Source organism: Arachis hypogaea, chromosome 3 (genome assembly GCF_003086295.3).
Source record: "Arachis hypogaea cultivar Tifrunner chromosome 3, arahy.Tifrunner.gnm2.J5K5, whole genome shotgun sequence".
Classification (NCBI taxonomy): domain Eukaryota; kingdom Viridiplantae; phylum Streptophyta; class Magnoliopsida; order Fabales; family Fabaceae; genus Arachis; species Arachis hypogaea.
Genome location: NC_092038.1, coordinates 135,730,005 through 135,743,992, shown reverse-complemented (window position 1 = coordinate 135,743,992; position 13,988 = coordinate 135,730,005). Strand labels below are relative to the sequence as shown.

At 34.5% G+C, this 13,988-nt stretch overlaps 3 protein-coding genes across 5 annotated transcripts; 2 read left to right on the top strand and 1 right to left on the bottom strand.

Annotated features, from left to right (window-relative positions):
- Nucleotides 1–2,520: 2,520 nt before the first annotated feature.
- LOC112734136 (uncharacterized) lies at nucleotides 2,521–5,187 on the top strand. Of its 2 annotated transcripts, none has more exons than XM_025783349.3 (6): nucleotides 2,521–2,657; nucleotides 2,927–3,015; nucleotides 3,138–3,389; nucleotides 3,502–3,808; nucleotides 3,891–3,972; nucleotides 4,053–5,187. In XM_025783349.3, the coding sequence occupies exons 1-6, from the start codon at nucleotides 2,632–2,634 to the stop codon at nucleotides 4,245–4,247; spliced, it is 951 nt and encodes a 316-aa protein (XP_025639134.1). In that variant the 5' UTR covers nucleotides 2,521–2,631; the 3' UTR covers nucleotides 4,248–5,187. The 2 variants fall into 2 exon arrangements, with proteins under 2 accessions (XP_025639134.1, XP_025639135.1); XM_025783350.3 differs by having other exon boundaries at nucleotides 2,527–2,657; nucleotides 2,947–3,015.
- Nucleotides 4,297–5,130, bottom strand: LOC112734137 (nodulin-related protein 1). Its single transcript, XM_025783351.3, has one exon. It carries the CDS (start codon nucleotides 5,128–5,130, stop codon nucleotides 4,756–4,758), a length of 375 nt encoding a protein of 124 aa, XP_025639136.1. The 3' UTR covers nucleotides 4,297–4,755.
- Nucleotides 5,188–6,952: 1,765 nt separating the features above from the next.
- On the top strand, nucleotides 6,953–13,530 carry LOC112734135 (uncharacterized). 2 transcript variants are annotated; one of them, XM_025783348.3, is made up of 15 exons: nucleotides 6,953–7,679; nucleotides 7,931–8,298; nucleotides 8,384–8,461; nucleotides 8,871–8,926; nucleotides 9,416–9,535; nucleotides 9,650–9,720; nucleotides 10,014–10,107; nucleotides 10,268–10,471; nucleotides 11,017–11,268; nucleotides 11,365–11,473; nucleotides 11,635–11,702; nucleotides 12,312–12,381; nucleotides 12,457–12,531; nucleotides 12,607–12,698; nucleotides 13,169–13,530. In XM_025783348.3, the coding sequence occupies exons 2-15, from the start codon at nucleotides 7,984–7,986 to the stop codon at nucleotides 13,245–13,247; spliced, it is 1,683 nt and encodes a 560-aa protein (XP_025639133.1). In that variant the 5' UTR covers nucleotides 6,953–7,679; nucleotides 7,931–7,983; the 3' UTR covers nucleotides 13,248–13,530. The 2 variants fall into 2 exon arrangements, with proteins under 2 accessions (XP_025639133.1, XP_072084185.1); XM_072228084.1 differs by having other exon boundaries at nucleotides 7,276–7,679; nucleotides 7,846–8,298.
- Nucleotides 13,531–13,988: the final 458 nt, after the last annotated feature.

Here is a 13,988-nt window from a genome sequence, read left to right as displayed (position 1 = left end):
CTTTTCCACCGCCCATCAAGCTATTGTGATTCTTTTTCAAGAAAGTCACGTTCTTTGTGCATGGAGCTTCAAAGAAAACAACAACAAAGCTTCCCTCCACATAATGGGCTTGACCCTTTTATATATGGTTCTGAGAAGAGACGAGTCCCTTCTGGACCAAACCCACTTCACAATTGATTATATATGTATTGTTCACATTTTCTCGAGCCACCTAAGCTCATCAATATAGTAAGATATATATATACATTACTACTACTAGCTACCTACTTCAATATATGATCTCATTTTCATGCACCACCTTTCCCTGTGTTAGGCAAAACCCCATTTGCTTAGCTTTTTCTTCTTCACATTGTTCTGTATTCACTCCTTTTCTTGCTATATATGTCTGATTTTTATGGTTCTTATTGGCATCATTACTCTCTCCATATATATACACTAGCTTCTTCTTCTTCAAGTGTTGGAACTTGGAATAACTACGATGCAAGCAAGAATTGATGAAGAGCAGTTATGGCTAGCTACTAGCTAGAGAGAGGGAGCTACCTTGGGATGCTGAAAGAGACAATCTTTGGCTCCTCAGAATTACATGATCTTAGTTTGACTACTATTTCCTCAATTCTTAGTCTTAGTCTATTTAATCTTGATTTCTTTTTCTTTCATTTGTTACCAAAGTTGTTCAATGTTATAGAGTTCATTATTTATATGTAACTTTTTATATTATTTAGTCTTGCTCTTTAGTAAGGGCAATGAATTTCCCATTTCCATGCTTGTTTTTGGTGTTTCTGTCTCATTATGGAGCAACTTAAAAGGAAAGAAGAGGCTGAATCTGAAAACAAGCATGGAAATGGTAATAGTACTATATATGGTTGGAGGCAAAGGAGACTAGGGTATGGATTTAACACTTTTCAGGAGGACCCCATGAATTTCATTAATATGGAGGTTACCCAAATACTATAGGACCTTTTCTATTTATGGCTGAGGTCAATGTAACAATGGGGTTCATCATTCTCTTCATGCCATGCACCTCATCACTAGCCAACAACATTTTTTAATTTTTCTTTTCTTTCTTTAGATTTAATATAATGTATAGTTTGGACCTGCAGGTACTTGAATTAATGACTATAGTATGTTGTTGCTTTTATCCTATCATATGATTCTTATTATTTGTTTATTTTTATTGTACGGTTGGTTCCATTCACAATACGCAAACATCACCCACATACATTAACATGCTGACAAAAACAAATTAAAACTGCTTCTTTTGATTCATGATTCATGTGCACTTGTCTTATATCTTAGTACTACACCACTGCTTCATTGGTTCAATTAGTTTCTACCGCCACTAAAGTTATTGCAAATTTCTTTTATAATAAGTTTGAAATGGCCTCTGTTTTATGACTTTATATAAGGTCAAAATAACTTCATGGATTTTCATCATGTCCCGTGTAAGCTTTTATAAATTATTTACATCAGTTTTAACAATCGAGTTTAACTTATCACAACTGACACAAATCTCATTAATTACCATAGTGTCACTATAAGACTTATTAGGTAAAATATTAATCATATTTGTTCAACAACTAATAAAAAAAACAGAAATATCTTATACACATTAAAATTAAGCTATTATATGTTTATGTATATTTATTTAAATATTTTTTAATTAAATAATTAATTAATATAATAGAGATTTAAAATTAATATATATAATAGAGATATTTTAGTTATTTTTATAATAAGAATATTGTAGTCATTTTTTATATAAAAAAATATTAGTTTAAATCAGTTCAAAATTTAATTTATTAGTTTTTCGGCTAAACTAATTTGTCGGGTCTAATTTTAATAAAAATAATACAGTTTAATCGATTATATGTGTTAAATTTACTTATAAAAAAACATCTTTAAAAAAATACGTTTTTGACATCTTTATCTAAGCGATTCCCTTATTCCTAACCGTGCTTAATGTGTAGATGCCACTATTATATCCCAAAACTTAGCAAATGCAAACTTAAAACCTTATTAATTTCCTTTTATTTATTTAATTAATGCTCTAATGCATCGTTCCCATGCATGGATGTTGCCTCCTTAGCTTTCATTATCTAATTATTATTTTATTTATAAATAAATAAATATATAACTGAAGAAAAGGTCTGCAACACTTTCTAGCCGCAACTAGATCATAGATCCTCAATAAATTGTTGAAACCAAGATGGCTTATTCCCTTTGGAATCTTCCTCAGGCTAAAAAGAATAGCTGAAAAATATATGCAAAGTGCTACAAGTAACTTGAAGTGGAAAATCTGGCATCTATTCTTTTACTACAATATTCAATTTGAGGAGACTTTTTCATTAGATAAATATATATATATGGATCAAGATCAAGTAATATAAGGTCCTATGCTTAATGATTTGGTGTCCAAAGAACAAAAGAATACCTATCTTAATCCACAAGGCACTCAAAATTGAAGCATACACACACATGCAAAGTATATTATTGACCTTGCTTGCCCAATAAATCATAGCAAAAAGGGTTCTTCTCTTTATTCATCCAAATAAGTACCAACATTTTGCCATTGGATAAGAAAGCATTCCTCATTAAAAAGGGAAGCAAGAACAACAACATTCTCCACCAAGAATGGACACCGTACTGAATAAAATAAGGTTGGTATGTAATTAGTACTTAATTAATCCTTAATCCTTCTTCAATGGTAACTTGTATATATATCATATCATATCATGCATGAAAATTTTCATAGCACTCACACATTTGGTTTAATTAAGGGACAATACATGAATGGATCCTTAATTTAGTTACCATGCTGCTACCATATGCCAAGAAGAAAACATAATCCACTTATGAAGGCTGTGCATATATAGAAAAGTAGTTTTTCATTCCACAAATATTGTTTATACTTAACACTTTGTGTTAGAGAGATATTTACTGGTACAGAGGAGGAGAACAAAGCTGATTTGAGTAGCACCAGGGATCACAAAATACCAAAGACTCAATCCTTTAAAGGTGATGTAACTCTTTTTTCTCTTTCCCTCCCCTGCATCCTTTGTTATCTCTATAGGTTGATGCTTAAATAAGGCTAGTTAGTTGATTAACATTTGAGAAACTACGGTGACAAATTTCCACAGAGAAGAAAAAGGGACCAAGTTGGTTGCAGAGACAATTTTCAAGGAAAATGAGTCATGATTATGAGTCAATTGAGCATGTGACAGCAGTAGCAGCTGCTGCATTTGCAATCAACTCACAAGAGTTCTCAGAAATCCCTCAGGAAAGGAGAAGGACTACGCCCCGCGAGATCTCGCTGACAAGGAGTAAAAGCAAGGTGGATGGTGCAAAATCTCCAATTTCGCTTCCTCATCCTGCATCCAAAACATTGTCAGGTAAATAAGTATTTATTCACCAACTCAACATAACTTGAGCAACAAGTTACACCTTTTTTTTCTGTGAAAACTAGTTTCAAGGTGCCTCGATTCGCAAACCGTGTATCTGTAGGTTCGTTTAGATCCAAGAGTGATCAAGGTGACAAGATAAGCGAGCCACATCAAAAGGTTTTCACCCCTCCGCCGCCACCACCACCGGCGAAAAAGAGTAGCAACCTTGGTGATCAGATCCAAGAAGAACCAAGAAGGCCTCCAACATTGAAGACTTCTGAGCCTGAGCCTGAGCCTTTAAGGCCGCCACCACCTCCTCCTCCTCCTCCTCCTCCGCCACCACTTCCTTCTCTTTCTAAGAAGCAAAGCATTAGAGATACAAAAGCAGATGAATGGAAGATAAAGCAGCTCCAAAAGATCAGAGATAGGTAGGTCCTCCTCAAAATTGGATCATAATCAAATTCTTGTATCAAAGAACCATCATTTAACAATATTGAGATGACTTTTCAGGTATGAGAAGTTAACGGAGACAATAAATTCCTGGGAAAATCGAAAGAAACAAAAAGCAAAACACAAGCTGGATAAGCATAAGGTTTGTTTTCGCCTCTCGGCTTAACGATGTTATGACATTCATGGAATACTCATTATATTAGCACATGTTGAACATTCCAGCAAAGCAAAGATAAGCAAAAAGAGGAGAAAGCGTTGAAGAAATACGAAGAGAGGGTGAAGTACATAAAAGAAATCGCATGGGAAGCAAGAAAAGAGGCAGAAGAAAGAAGAGCCAAAGAAGTACGCAAAGTAGAGGAGAAGGCCATTACAATTAAGACCACAGGGGAGCTTCCAAAAACATGCTTGTGCTTCTAATTAACAACACCAATCATATGTCATGTCATGTCAATACAAACACATATTATACATCTTTCACTTCTCTATATATTCATCATTTGTTCTGAATTTGTACATATATTATATGCATACATACAAAGGCTTCTTTTGGTGTGAATCAGTTTTAGCTGCTCAAATCACAAACTAAACCGTTTATCAGAAACAAAGGACAAGATTTAACAATATCATCAAAGAAAAACACACTTAATTACATACATAAACTTAGCCATGGTGGAATTTTGCTACAAATGTTAACAAAGTAAGCTCTCCTTTTTCCCCTAAGAATTCTACAACATAAAAAAGTGACAGCCCTTATTACACCATAAACATATTTTGTGTACTCAATTTTGTACACCGAATCAACACACACTTCTGCAACACATAACAGAAATGTATATTGATTCGGTGTACGAGATAAAATAAGTACAAATAACATATCTTTGGTTATTATTATTACAACATGGCGGCGGCTTAGTAGTGGAAAGTCCTATTTCAAGAAGCCGCCAGCCAGCTTTGCAAAGTCACCAAGGCCGCCGCCGCCACCACCGGACTTTGGTGCTTCTCCTTCAGCTTCTTTAGGAGGCTCCGATGACGGAGCTGCTGCCTCCTTGGACTGGTAGTTGTGAAGATAATCAGCAGCTTTGTCAACATACTGCCCTATGCCCTTCTGATCATCAAGCTTGCCATACTGCCCGGCGGCGTCAAGAAGGTCTCCGGCTGCGTCGGCAGCTTTTGCCTTGTCCACTTTGTCTGCCTCCCCCCTGAAGTTGGCCTGCGCCGCCTCTGCCACCAACTTGGCGCTAGAGAACAGCTCGCTTGTGGAGTGCTGCTCCTCCTTCTTCTCTGGGATCTCGGAAGCCATTGCTGATGAGTAACTGTTCTTTTCTACTGAGATGCCAAATGATTTGGTTTTTGTGATACTGTTGATGCAGGAGCAGTTATCCGAATTTATAGCTGGGAGAAAGATTTTTAAGATGGAAAATATCTCTGGAAATTGTGGTTGCAAATAATGGCAAGATTATTTGCTTTTGATTTCATTTTTAGTTTATTTTGATGAACAGAAAATTTTATACTATTTTCTATTTTAAAAACTTTGTGAAATTTTTAGTTTCTCCTTTCACAAAATTATAAATATTTAAAATATAAAAAAATAAAAATAAAAGTTAATTTCAAGTACATGATAGATATATTTAAAAAACATGCAAGAATTTTTTAGAAATGACGTGGGGCCAGACTTATCTTAATCAACATATCTGTTTTGGACATATGCTTTGATGTGTCGGCAAGGCGAGGGAAGTTAAACTGTTGATTTTCCGCAACAAAATTAATGGACACATAATTGGTTACGAGTTGGCCACGCATTTCTGTTTGTTCTAACTTGTCTTCTATGGTGACGGATACTTTATTTTAGGCATAACTTTCTTCAATGTTGAAGACTTATTAGGTAGTTATTAACTAACGTTTTCAGTAGATACTAATTGTAGATTTTGTGCTTAACTAATGTTTGTGATTACATAGTTTGGGAAATTGAATTTGCAGATGCTGATATTGAATCCTGCAGTTATGTGGTCCGGATTACACCATTCATATGCTATCTTTTAAGAAAATAAATAAAAAGGAATAACGATAGTATTTGCGTCTAATCTAAGTTTTTTAATTTTTAAAGTGAGAAAATTAATAAAATAAAAAATAAAAAATTTTATTATTCTTCAATTAAAATCGTTAAATTTGCATGTAATAAAATTTATAAATTTAATATTAATTCATTTTCACTTTTTTACTTTTGAATCTCATTATATCTACTTTATTTAAATCGGAAAAAAAAATTTGGATATCTCAACATAATTGAACAAATTTTTTTCATTTTTTTTATTATACACTACTCGCACCCATATCCACTCACACAGTTTTAAACTACATCCGGTGTTAATTGAAAATTATACTCGAATGCAGTATTTAAGAAATATTTTAATAAATAAAAATTAGAGGACCATAAAAAATAATTATTTTTTATTATCATTTTTAATTTAATAATTTAATAATATATTTTATTCTATATTTTTAAATATTAATAATTAATTAATAATTTTTTTTATAAAAGCTAATTAATTAATAATTAAAAATAATAAATTTCAATAATTCTCTAACAATTTTTTTTTGTCTTAATATGCCATTTGAATTAGGTCTCAAGTTGTATTTTTTATCGGAACTAAAAAAAGAGTTCTTTGGTATTTAAATGGGTCAGAGGCCCAACTCCAGCTTCTTTTGGGCTAGAACTACACTATAAGCAGCCCAAAATAGACTCAACCCAAAAGACATTTGGGCTATGTTTAAATGAAAGATAGGGGCCAATGAGCCATAGCTCACACGGCATTCCGTCCCTTCCTCATCTCAAAGGTCTCGGGTTCGAGTCCTACCAACTGCAACCGAGAAGAAAAAATTGGTAAGTATATGAGGAATGTGTGGGTGTGTAATGTGTACCTAGGATTGGGGGTTGTCCAATCCATTGGGGTACCTAGGATTGGGGGTTGTCCAATCCACCGACCAAAAAAAAAAAAAAAAAAAAATGAAAGATAGGGTTGATGACTTGGTTTATTTGGCATCTTATATGCCTCCCAAACAAATTCCACTGGTGGAAAAAAGAACTCATGTAATATAGTGTGAGTGTGTTATCTGTTATGTTTGTGAGGGTGTGTTGTGTTGTAAAAGAGACCAAAACACGATATGGGATCATTTGTTTTAAATTTTTAAGAGAAAAAATTTCAATAAATACCATGTATAATTTTTGTGTTTTAGAACTATTTAAATATTAAAACAAAAACGAAGTCCTTTTATAAGTTTAATATAGTATCTGGCCGTCTATGTCAATATTTCGTTAATATTTGTGTATCAAAATTATCTCAATGACTAACATAAATTATATTCACAAAATTTAAAAATTAAATTGAGGCTCGGGATGGGAAACCAAATTAAATATTATCCACATTATTCCATGTCCCAAAAAAACAGGTCAAAGATTCCATTGGGCATTGGCACGAGTACAACTGTACAAGTTAGTCGCTAAAATAACGTAGATAATGTGGAATGAATATTGAGGGTGTTTCTGAAATTCAGTTAACTTGTTATTAACGGTGAAAAGAATGTGAAAAAATTTAGAAAATTTGAGAGAGGAGTATGATTGCATTGTAATCTGTTTGTTGTGGTGCGGATCTCGATCAGCGAGCCGTAAAGCGGCAGAAAATAGAAAAAGACGAAAGCTGCATTTTCGTTTTCCTTTTGTCGTAAGAACACGACCTCTCCCATCTCCAACCTAATCGTTTCACTTTCCATCACAATCATTCAATTCCTCCCCTCTCTTCATCACCTCCACACCCCACCATCCCACCTTCAATTATTTCCCGTCAATTTCAGGTTCGATTCTTTCTCTTCTTTTCTCAATCTAGGGTTCTCTCTTTTAAATTCCCCTTTTATTTATATCTTTTTAATTTCTTATTGCGCATAACGCGTGTCGAATTTCCTTTCTTTATCGATTCGGGATGTCCTTATGATTTTGGCTTTGAATCTCGTGTTTTGAAAGGAGGGTTCTTGCTACTGAATTGTTAATTATTAAGTATCGAGAGTGGTAGCTTACTTTGCTGTGAACTTAATTCATGTCATGCCAGCTGAACTCTAACTGGTTGTGGAGCTTGGAAGGAGTTCCTGAACTGAAACTGAAATGTATAGGCCTGTGCCGGTGGCTGCTTCAGCCACGCCCCGAGGTGGATTGCCTACTGACAGTGGTGACTCTGTGGTGACCTTGGATCAAGTTCCGCGATGGAATGATGCTGATCAGTCCTTGGGGTATGAAAATGGAGAATATTCTGCTACATACTTTCCTGATCCTCTGGCATCGCCTTCTGGTGTAGATGGTAGTAGCATCGGTTCTGTTTCAAGATTTCCTGTTGATCATGAAATTAACTCAAAGATATATTTGTGGAGGGGAAATCCATGGAATCTTGAGGTGGATGCTGTTGTTAATTCAACAAATGAGGTTAGCAATTATCTTGAGGTGGATGCTGTTGTTAATTTAACAATTTCTTATTTCTTATCTTGCCTTTGGTTCTTGCGATTAACAGAATATGGATGAAACACACAGCAGCCCTGGATTGCATGCTGCAGCTGGACCTGGCCTTGCAGAAGAATGTGCGACTCTGGTAGTTAATTACTTAATGAAACTGTTTCTTTGTGCTCTATCTTGAACTTTAGTAATATACAATCTTGGAACATTAATTAATTTTAGTTACAAATTTGTATTATAATTTTGGATTTCTTGTGTGAATTCAAGGGTTATTTAGGAGATGGGACTCTCATATCAGTGTTTCATCATGGTTCAATATTTATATTCAAACTAACGTTTTGGATTTCATGTGTGTGTGTAAGTTGGAAGATTGGGCTAAGATGTCAACATTGGATAGGTTATTGTATTACATGTTTAGTAGACTTGCCCAGAAAATTTATAGATAAATTTTCATATGTCAGTACTATCCTGGAGAAACAGTTATTTTGAGAAATGATGCACAAACATATTAACTGATATGCTTCACACGACTTTATTGTTGACAGGGTGGATGCCGAACGGGGATGGCTAAAGTTACCAATGCATATGACCTTCCCGCCAGGTTTGTACATAGACTCCTTTTGTTTTGGTTGTTGAAGGGAATGCACAGTATCTCTTTGTAAGAAGATAAATACTACTATGCACTTGTGATTATGTGTTGTGCGTATAGTGGCAGGCAAGTTTTGTCTCTAGGGAGAAAACTAAATCTCAAATCATGAAAAAGACAATTGTTCATTAGTTTCATAGTTATGTCTATGGTCAAAGCTGCTAAAAAGGGAGCATTCTTGCATATTCTTTGAGGGTCTTTTAAATGTTGGATGTTGACTATGTAAATCTCAAACAGCATGCCTCTCTAGTCTCTGGATTTGGATCTGATTTCGGAGATCTCTAAATCATACTTTATGCTGCAAAACTTTTGTTGATGCATGCTACATTTCTACAACTTTGTGTTGTAACTGATGTATATTTCAGCATTTGTTACAAATTTCTTGTCTATAGAGTGTGGACTCTCTGCTTATCATGGTTTATTCCTTTAATAAAATTCTGGCAGGAGAATTATCCACACTGTTGGTCCAAAGTATGCTGTGAAGTACCATACTGCTGCTGAGAATGCTTTAAGTCATTGTTATCGTTCTTGCCTGGAGCTTTTAGTTGATAATGGACTCCACAGGTTTGTTTCTTTTCAAAATTTATGAGTTCTTTTCCTACCAGATTTGTTGTGTCAGGGAGCCTGTAGTTATTTAAAGATATATGTCTTACTTGTCTTTGGTATATATTGATGCAGTATTGCTATGGGTTGTATTTATACAGAGGCAAAAAACTATCCCCGAGAACCAGCTGCGCATGTAGCTATAAGTAAGATCTTTTTTCCCCTTGCATGGTTTTTACTTTATAGGATGACAAAATATTCTCTCTCCAAGTTGTTAATCCCGTTTGTTTAAGTTGGCTTACTACCATAGCAAGAGTGTTTAGATTAATGTATTTTTTTAAGGAAAACAAACAGTATATTGGGTGCAGTTTTTTTTTTTCTTTTGCAGATTATAATCTGCTATAGTTTTCTATTTTTCCAAAGGTTGCATGTTAACATGCACCTGCTGAACGCATTGAGTATAAGGCTAAACCTTATTCTTCTTCCTTTCTGTACTTAGGAACTGTTCGGCGGTTTCTTGAGAAGCAGAAAGACAACATAAAAGCTGTTGTCTTTTGCACTACCAGCACAACCGATACAGAGATATATAAACGGTATTTTCAGCATTTGATGTTGTTTCTCTGTCTATATGTGCAATGTTTAAAATCACATGAAAAATTGTGGAGTTAAACAAGTGCGGTTGATCTTCTGCATAACCTTGTCTTTGGATTTTCTCTGAGTGTTTATTTTTACCTTTTGTATTGCTTAATGTAGGTTGCTTCCACTTTACTTTCCACGAGATAAAAACGAGGAGCAGTTTGCATTTTCAAAACTTCCTGCAGATGTTGGAGATGAAAATGGTGAAACCATGATAGATGAGCGTAAAATCAGAATTAAACCTTTGCCTAAAAAGAATGTTTCAAAACCAACTGAAGATCCAGTTGATCTTCCTGTCAGTGATGCTGGCTTGGTTCGCAGGTCAGTAGATTTTTTCAATTTTCAAAACTGATAATATAATATCTTTCTGGATTTTCATTGTAATCCAACATGAACAAACACTAGTATGAGCATAATCAATTGGATCATATATATGTAGGCTTCTAGGACCAGTTAATATAATTTAACATTTTCCGTTACAACTTGATAAGTGATGTGTGCTTCACCATAGTTTTGAAGCATTTCTGTTTCTGTGCAGATTTCATTGGACTATTTTTCTTGTAAGCTAAAGTTTAGGATTGATAAATCACTAAAGAACTCGTTTTTTTTTTATGCCCTTTATCAGCCCCTAAATGTTTACGTTTATGAAAAGATATATCAAAATTCTGCTAAAGTGTAAATCCAAACAGAAAAAGTCATTTACCTAGGGTTTTTGTTTTTGTTGCATATGTTATGATCAAAATTGCCATTATTTGGAAGTTTTATGCTGTAGTGTGTTTCTTTATGTATTCTATTGATATAGAACAAATCCATTTAAGAAATTTTACTTCTCGTGTAGTTTTCCTGATCCATTTGCCTTTATCTAGGAATTCATCATATTTAGATTCATTTCTGGATCCTGCCTTCATGTCTTTGATTAAAGACCCTGACCAAAGGCGTTTGGAGCAGTGGGAGAAAACTGCTGAAGCACAAAGAGGCTGGAATTGTACCAAATTGCTTGGATATGGTGACCTTGGTGGACCTCCGCTGTCTGCTGCTGAAGAATATTCTCTCCACTCTAGATACCTTTCTAAAGCAAATTCTTTAAATCTTTCTGAAATTGCAGAGATGAAAATTGTGTATGTATCCATCTATTTCATCACCCATTTTGCATGCATGTCCTGTGATGTAATGTCGTCTGCGGTCTTCATATTAGCCCTATTATGTTTTTTCAGTTATCGTGGAGGGGTAGACAGTGAGGGTCGACCCGTCATGGTGGTTGTGGGAGCTCACTTTTTGCTCAGATGTCTTGATCTTGAACGATTTGTGCTTCATGTGGTGAAGGTAATCCAGTTATATACCTTCAGCTCTATATCTTTTAATGTTGGCAACCGTGAAGCTGGCTCTTTGAAATTTTCATCTTCAGGATATTGGGAAGGCATACCCATGTTTAAGAGTTAACCAATTTTTGCCCAGACATTGATGTTTTTCTTTTTTAATTTCAGGAGTTTGAGCCCATAATACAGAAACCTTATACTATTGTCTACTTCCACTCTGCTGCTTCTTTGCAGATGTAAGTCCTAAAATGTTTGAATTCTAGGATGTACTGAACTACTAATTGGTTCAATCTTTCCAAATGGAGGTTTACAATTTGCTAAGGATTGTCTTTGTTGAAAAATACGATGCTATTTGTTGAGTAAAACTTGCTTTTCCAACTGAGTACTTTCAGTTATGTAAACATGTATATTAGGACTTGCTAGCTAAACGTATTGTGTTGCTAGTACATTGTTTAGTTGCTGAAATAATTGATCATTCCTTATGTGGCATCATGAAACCACTTAACCATGTTTACATAGTTATTACCCTTGACATGGCTTTGCACTATGTTTTTCTTGCTATTCACATTATTAAAACACTGACACCTAGCCCCGTGTCAAATCTGGGTAGTCCTCTGGCTTGATTCAAGGAAACTTAACTTACCTGTATGCTCCTTGGGCAGATATGCTTAAGTGTAGGTTTTATGACTTCACACTTGAGAGAGACAGGGTGCGCCATGAATATCCATTAGCAAGTTGCATTTGTAAACCTTGTGTATATCCAACTGCAATCATTGGATGCTTCATATTTATGTGCAGCACTCATGATTCCTTGTAACTTTTCTGTCCTGTTTCGATTTATTTAGGCAGCCTGATCTAGGTTGGATGAGAAGATTGCAACAAATACTTGGTAGGAAGCACCAGCGCAACCTGCATGTGAGCACTCTTTCTACTGTCTGAAATCATCATAATTTGAGTCTTTGTTCTGATTTCCCGATTTGGTATTCATAGGCAATATATGTCCTTCATCCAACTTTTGGGCTTAAGGCGGCAGTATTTGCGCTACAGATGTTTGTGGATAATGTGGTATATTACAGGAACCTCAACCTATATGATGACCTCATATTGTACATGTTATTATCATTAACCATTTATTTTCAGGTTTGGAAGAAAGTAGTATATGTTGATCGACTTCTGCAGCTCTTCAGATATGTACCTCGCGAACAGTTGACCATACCAGATTTTGTGTTCCAGTTGAGTCTTCATATTTACCTTTTTTCTTCACATTTTGTTATTTTGTCCGATGTTTCACTTTTAATCTCTGGCTTCTGAAAGTATCTGGGATTAAAGCAGTTCTAGCACATTGGGGGGTGCCCTTTGCTAGCAAAGGGGATCCTCACTTATTCAAGAATTTTTCTATCTTAGTTGCAAGGTTATCAAATTCTAGAGTTCATCTATACTCGTAGAGTTATGAGTTTAGGTAAACTTGAATCATAAGACTCAACTTGTAGAGTTCAGGTAAACTTGAATCGTAAGACTCAACTTGTAATCTTCCTTGTAAATTCGTAAACTTGTACGCTTAATTTGAGGACCAAAATTTGTTAACTCTTAATGAGTTAACTTGAGAGTATGATAACTCTACTTATATGAACTGCTAATTCTTCCATTGCAGTCAAAGTTAGATCATAGACAGGGACCTAATTTGTTTTCACTCTACTCGCAGGCATGACTTAGAAGTTAATGGAGGGAAAGGTGTTATTGTGGATCCAAGAACAAAATATGTTTACCAAAGACCAACATGAAATCAATTAGATCGTTGGCTGCAGTTTCTTTATTAATTGCTTTACCCCTTATTCTCTCACTGGTAACGGGAAAGTAGGAGGGGATATGTATGTGTTTGAAATGTGAATGGAAGCATTTTTTGTTTCTTTGAAATTTTTGAAGCCTTGATAAATTTCTGTATTTATGTATGTATATGTAATTGATCTTCGAAGGTAGATAATTGTTGCTTGGTTCTTCTAAGTGTCTTGTACATTCAATGAAAGAACAGATTAATAAAATTAGATTATTCTTGATTAATAAAAAGAGTTGGATGTGTAGTATTATTTTTTAAGATTATTCTTCTCATTGTGTTCTTACTGTTGCTCCTTGATGTCCCATCGTAAGCTTTAACTCTTCAATGCAGTGTTTTTTCGTTGTTATTTTCTTTTTGCGTGCAAGAATTATGAGGCGTGCAAGGATCGTGTATTATCCAAAGTTCTAAAAGATTGCAATGTCACCGGAATTGTGCTGCCAAAGGAATATGAAAAAGATTAGGATTTTGCTATCTAAAGGACACATTTTAAGATTATTAATTTAAATTTTTTTTATTAAAAATATAAAAAAATTTAAATTTTTTATATATTTATTTTATATTTATTCAAAAAAATTAAAACCCTTTTAGTAATTTTATCATGTGTTTTAAACAAGAGGCACATGTTAAATAAATTCAAAAGATTATAATATGAATTGTCCTTATTTTATTCATCGGGCAAAATTTTGCG